The sequence below is a fragment of the Colobus angolensis genome, unplaced genomic scaffold (assembly GCF_000951035.1).
Source record: "Colobus angolensis palliatus isolate OR3802 unplaced genomic scaffold, Cang.pa_1.0 Scaffold88, whole genome shotgun sequence".
Classification (NCBI taxonomy): Eukaryota; Metazoa; Chordata; class Mammalia; order Primates; family Cercopithecidae; genus Colobus; species Colobus angolensis.
In genome coordinates this window covers 3,789,598-3,795,295 of record NW_012122709.1, presented here as the reverse complement: position 1 = coordinate 3,795,295, position 5,698 = coordinate 3,789,598, and the positions used below count along the sequence as shown (strand labels likewise).

At 51.4% G+C, this 5,698-nt stretch overlaps 1 protein-coding gene across 1 annotated transcript; it reads left to right on the top strand.

The window, feature by feature from the left end:
- Positions 1-1,100: 1,100 nt before the first annotated feature.
- Positions 1,101-2,673, top strand: FITM1 (fat storage-inducing transmembrane protein 1). The gene is made up of 2 exons (XM_011930789.1): positions 1,101-1,653; positions 2,035-2,673. Exons 1-2 carry the CDS (start codon positions 1,388-1,390, stop codon positions 2,645-2,647), a joined length of 879 nt encoding a protein of 292 aa, XP_011786179.1. The 5' UTR covers positions 1,101-1,387; the 3' UTR covers positions 2,648-2,673.
- Positions 2,674-5,698: the final 3,025 nt, after the last annotated feature.

Sequence of the window (5,698 nt, the reverse complement as noted above, 5' to 3'; positions counted from 1 at the left end):
CACCCAGCTAATTTTTTTATGTTTAGTAGAGATGGGGTTTCACTATGTTGGCCAGGCTGGTCTCGAACTCCTGACCTCAGGCGATCTACCTGCCTCAGCCTCCCAAAGTGCTGGGATTATAGGTGTGAGCCACCACGCCCGGCCTAGTTCAAAATTCTTTTGTAGGGTTCATTGAAGGTCACTATTCCAAGGTATGGGCTTTAGGATCTGGAAAGAATCTAATTGATTATCCAATCTGTCTTGACCAATTTATAAAGGAAATTGATTTACTGAGGACTGAAGAGGGTTCATTGATTTTCCTGAAGTCACACAGTTGGGTCCAGAATTCGGGTGTCCTTGCTTGCTCATTCCTTTCACTACTTCCGCTGTGCTCTGAAATCCCACCACTGGTTTTGAGGAATGAGGAAGAAAGAAAAAGTGATCTCAAAATAGTTACTGACTAACAGGCACTCTCTGTGGGTGGGTGGCTCTGTACCCTGCTGCTGCCGCCTCAGCAGTCAGACTGGGAGGGCAGGCTTGCATGGAGAGCCCTGAAGTCCAGGCTAGTTGGTTGGAGGATGGAACTTAAGGTTTCAACTGACTCCTGTCTGGCAATTGCCCTTTTAGGGTCTCCTCTACCCCTGTCACCTGGGAGTAAACCTAATCTTTAGAGATCTGAGGGTCAACGTAATCAACAGATGAAACCGCCAGTTTACACAGCAGCCCTGGGCCAAACTAGTCCCTTAGAGACCCTCAATCCAGACAGGAACTAGGGCAGAGCCAAGCTGCTGGGCTGCCTCCCAAGGCCTAAGCTGAGCGCTGAAGTGGATACCCCTGCTGATCTGCCTCCCAAGGCCTAAGGTGGCCACAGTGCTGTGCACAGCCACCTGTGGCATCCTGCTCTTGGTAGGCTCTTGTGCTCAGAACCCCAGAAAAAGGGCTAGATCATACTGATGATAAGACTGATAGCTTTTTTAAAAAAACGACTTTCAAGGTTTGGTTAGTTTTATCTTCATGACCTCTGATTTCCCTGTGGAGCAAATGGTAAAGTAGGGGTGGGTGGAGAGGGACTTTGGCAGACCGTGGACAAGGACAGCCCTGAACAGCTGGCCCTGAGACATGAACTGGAACATGGTTGGAGCCGAGGACACAGGACTAACAGGAAAGGACACAGACTGCTGTTAGGACACATGCTACCACACACCCGAGGCCAGGACCCTGCTGACGTGGCAGACCTCCACCCTGGCCCCTTACTGCCCCCCGCCCCTCTCCCCCGCCTGCCAGCTGCCAACAGGGCTCTGCGTTGTGTCTGCCACACCTGTCACTGCCTATCCTTGTCCGGGGGGGCCCCATCAGCCCCTCCTCAGCTGCCCAGCAGAGCAAGCAGCTAGTGGGGAGGGGAGGGAACATGGAGCGGGGGCCGGTGGTGGGGGCAGGGCTGGGGGCCGGGGCCCGAATCCGGGCACTGCTGGGCTGCCTGGTCAAGGTGCTTCTCTGGGTGGCCTCTGCCTTGCTGTACTTTGGAAGCGAACAGGCCGCCCGCCTTCTGGGCAGCCCCTGCTTACGGCGCCTCTACCATGCCTGGCTGGCAGCAGTGGTCATCTTTGGGCCCCTTCTGCAGTTCCATGTCAACCCTCGGACTATCTTCGCCAGCCACGGCAACTTCTTCAACATGTGAGTCCACTCAAGGCTGTGGGAGCTGGGTCCCTGCACTCTGGGATCCTAGCTCCCTTCTCCAGGCTTCTGTCCTCCTGCCAGTCTGAACACTAAAAATAGGCTAGGAGGTTGAGGAGAAGGTCAGGGGAGGGGGAAGGGAACAGAACCCTGGGGTATAGGGGAAGTCGGGAACAGGACTAAAGAGGAAATATGTACCCTGGAATGCTGAATGGTCCTCCAAAGAGATGGCAAAGTTTAAATGACTGGGGGCTGTAAAGGGTACGGCAAGGAGAGAACCAGCGGTGATGTGTAGGGTTAGGGAGAGTGCAGTGATGGGAGCACAGACCAGGGTGGGAGATGGCGCTTGGGGTCTCAATAGTCTCCCCTCTTTGCCCACAGAAAATTTGTGAATTCAGCCTGGGGCTGGACATGCACCTTCCTAGGGGGCTTTGTATTGCTGGTGGTGTTCCTGGCTACACGGCGCGTGGCAGTAACTGCCAGACACCTGAGCCGACTGGTGGTGGGAGCAGCCGTGTGGCGGGGAGCCGGCCGAGCCTTCCTGCTCATCGAGGACCTGACTGGCTCCTGCTTCGAGCCACTGCCCCAGGGTCTGCTGCTCCACGAGCTGCCTGACCGCCGCAGCTGCCTGGCGGCCGGCCACCAGTGGCGGGGCTACACAGTCTCCTCCCACACCTTCCTGCTCACCTTCTGCTGCCTGCTTATGGCAGAGGAAGCAGCTGTGTTCGCCAAGTACCTGGCCCATGGGCTGCCTGCTGGCGCCCCCCTGCGCCTTGTCTTCCTGCTGAACGTGCTGCTACTGGGCCTCTGGAACTTCTTGCTGCTCTGTACCGTCATCTATTTCCACCAGTACACTCACAAGGTGGTGGGTGCCGCAGTGGGCACCTTCGCCTGGTACCTCACCTATGGCAGCTGGTATCATCAGCCGTGGTCTCCAGGGAGTCCAGGCCATGGGCTCTTCCCCCGTCCCCACTCCAGCCGCAAGCATAACTGAAAGAAATAAAAGCCATCGGGCCTGGCTCTGGCTCCTCTCATCATTTGGTTGGGTCCTTGAAAGGGTGGGAAGAGGGTCTGGTAGTCACTAGCGTTTCCCAGCCATTCCTTGCTCTCATCAACCTTGAATGTCCTTCCTTATGCTTGACCTCCATCCCTCCAGCTGTCCTTTCAGTCTCCTAGTTTTTGCAAACTTCAAGCTATCTGGGGACTGAGATATCCAGGAATGGTGCTTCTAACGCAGGTAATGGTGCCCTCAGGTGTGGACATCATTCTTGCTGAGTAGTTGCTACATCTCCAGCCTGTTTGATTGTTTTTCCTGCCTTCTCCACTGAATCTCCACTCTCCCTCTTCAGGGGCCTACCTATCTGGGCACTCCTCTGAGGGACTCTTCCTACCCTGTCTTCCCCGTAGGGGGTCTGTATGTGCTCATCTATTTAACAAATGTTTATTGAGCTGAGCGTAGTTCTATGCCATGTAAATAAGACAAGATTTTTGCTGTTTGGAGGCATATGCGCTAACTGGGGAAGGCAGATAATAGACACACAAATAATAGCAAAACACTTGCACTGCGTTTACTCTGTGCCAGGCACTTTTCTAAGTGTCTGTAAGTTCTTCATAAAAGTTAACACAGATGGCCGGGCGCGGTGGCTCACGCCTATAATCCTAGCACTTTGGGAGGCCGAGGTGGGCAGATCACTTGAGGTCAGGAGTTCAAAACCAGCCTGACCAACATGGTGAAACTCTATCTCTGCTAAAAATACAAAAAAAACCCCCCAAAATTAGGCGTGATGGCAGGCGCCTGTAATCCCAGCTACTTGGGAGGCTGAGTCAGGAGAATCGCTTGAACCTGGGAGGTGGAGGTCGCGCCACCGCTCTCCCTCTGGGCAACAAGAGCGAAACTCTTGTCTCAAGAAAAAAAAAAGTTAACACATTTGGTCCACACAACAATAAAAGTATGAGGTAGGTTGTACTGATCTTGATTGGAAAAAAAAAAATTGAGATACTAATGTTCCCATTGTGCAGTTGCAAACACTGAGACACAGAAGTTAAGTAACTTGTTCACAACTAATAAACAGAGGAGCCATGATTACAAAGCTAGGCAATATGAGTATATCATCTATCCTCTAAACCAGGAATTAGCAAACTTTGGATAATTCCTCAAACTTTGGCTAAACCCTCCTGTGGCCAGTTTCTGTATGACCTGCAAGCTAATAATTAAATAATTTTATATGTATGTATATATATATATTTTTTTTTTTTTTTTAAGGCAGAGACCTGGTGGTGATAGCAGTGTAATCCCAGCACTTTGGAAGGCTGAGGCAAGAGGATCACTTGAGCCCAGGAGTTTGAGACTAGCCTGGGCAAGATGGTGAGACCCTGTCTCTACAAAAATTTTTTTTTAAAAAAAGGTAAAACGTTGTTTACATTTTTATTATTATTATTTTGAGACAGAGTCTCACTCTGTTGCCCAGGCTGGAGTGCAATTTTGGCTCACTGCAACCTCCACTTCCCAGGTTCAAGTGATCTCCTGCCTCAACCTCCCGAGTTGCTGGGATTACAGGCCCCCCCCACCACACCTGTCTAGTGTTTGTATTTTTAGTAGGGACAGAGTTTCACCATGTTGGCCAGGCTGGTCTCGAACTCCTGACCTCAAGTGATCTGCCCACTTTAGCCTCCCAAAGTGCTGGGATTACAGGCATGAGCCACTGTGCCTGGCCGTTTTTACATTTTTTAATGGTTGGAAAAGCAAAAGGAAAAGAATATTTTATTACAGGAAAAAATTCCATGAAATTCAAAGTCCAGTGTCTGTAAAGTTTTATTGATCTCACCATACTAACTCGTTTACATATGGCAGCTTTCCTGCTACAATGGCAGAGTTGAGTAGACAGACACTGTAAGGCTCATAAAGCCTACAATTTACTCTCTGGCTCTTTATAGAAAAAGCTGGCCAGACGCAGTGGCTCATACCTGTAATCCCAGCACTTTGGGAGGCCGAGGCAGGCGGATCACAAGGTCAGCATATCGAGTCCATCCTGGCTAACATGGTGAAACCCCATCTCCACTAAAAATACAAAAATAGCCAAGCGTGGTGGGACGCGCCTGTAGTCCCAGCTACTGCGAAGGCTGAACCAGGAGAATTGCTTGAACCCAGCAGGCGGAGGTTGCAGTAAGCTGAGATCGTGCCACTGCACTCCACTCTGGGCAACAGAGTGAGACTCTGTCCCCCAGCACACACACACACACACACAGTTTGCCAAAACCTGGTTTAAATCAGTGAATTATCCTGGGGGGGAAAAAAAAAAACCGGGCTAATATCAGAGATAAATGCTATGAATGTACTAAAATAGGCTGATTTGTAATGCATTTGGAGGGAGGTTCCTTATAGAGGATGATGAAAATAGTTGTCTCTGAAGAGGTGACATCTAAACTGAGAACCGAATGACAACACCCAGGGTAAGGGTGTTTTAGAAAAAGGGATTATTAGCAAGGGCAAAGGCCCTGAGGCAGGAATGAACATGACACATTTGGGAAACAGCCCGAGTATTTGCAAGTGTAATGAATGAAGGGGCAAGCAGTAGAAAGTGAACTTAAAGGGGAGACAGGTGCAACAGCTTTTTGGATTTCATTCTAAGGTCAACAGGCAGCTGAGAAAGGGTTTTAAGCCAGACAGAGGCATGAACCCGCTGCTCCGTGAGAGTGGGTTGTAGAATGGCATATGCCGCGGTGGTCCAGGAGAGAGCTGGTCCGGGCTTGGATAGGGATGCTGTCGGCTCTGGTGCCGGTGTTGCTACAGATGCGGAGGATGTCGGCAGAGCCAGAGGCCCACGCTAGCAAGGCTAGGAAAGAGAGGCCAGGTCTTATTCCATCTCTGGGGAAAGACAGAAGAGCCCTAAGTAAGGCTTATCTGTCCCAGACGGAGCAGGGGAAGAAGAGAGCAGGTGGGGAGCCAGCTGGGAGGCGGGAGGTGGAGGGCGGGGCGCGGAGAGACTGGCTTAGACTAGGCGATGGGAGGACCCGGCGTCCTCAGATAGCGGGCGGCGGGTGGCGG

What these genes read in the sequence shown, in the direction of transcription:
- FITM1 (XM_011930789.1), top strand. Translation starts at nt 1,388, where the DNA reads ATGGAGCGGGGGCCGGTGGTGGGGGCAGGGCTGGGGGCCGGGGCCCGA. An exon ending in CACGGCAACTTCTTCAACAT is followed by an intron (nt 1,654 to 2,034) that starts GTGAGTCCACTC and finishes CTTTGCCCACAG; the next exon opens with AAAATTTGTGAATTCAGCCT.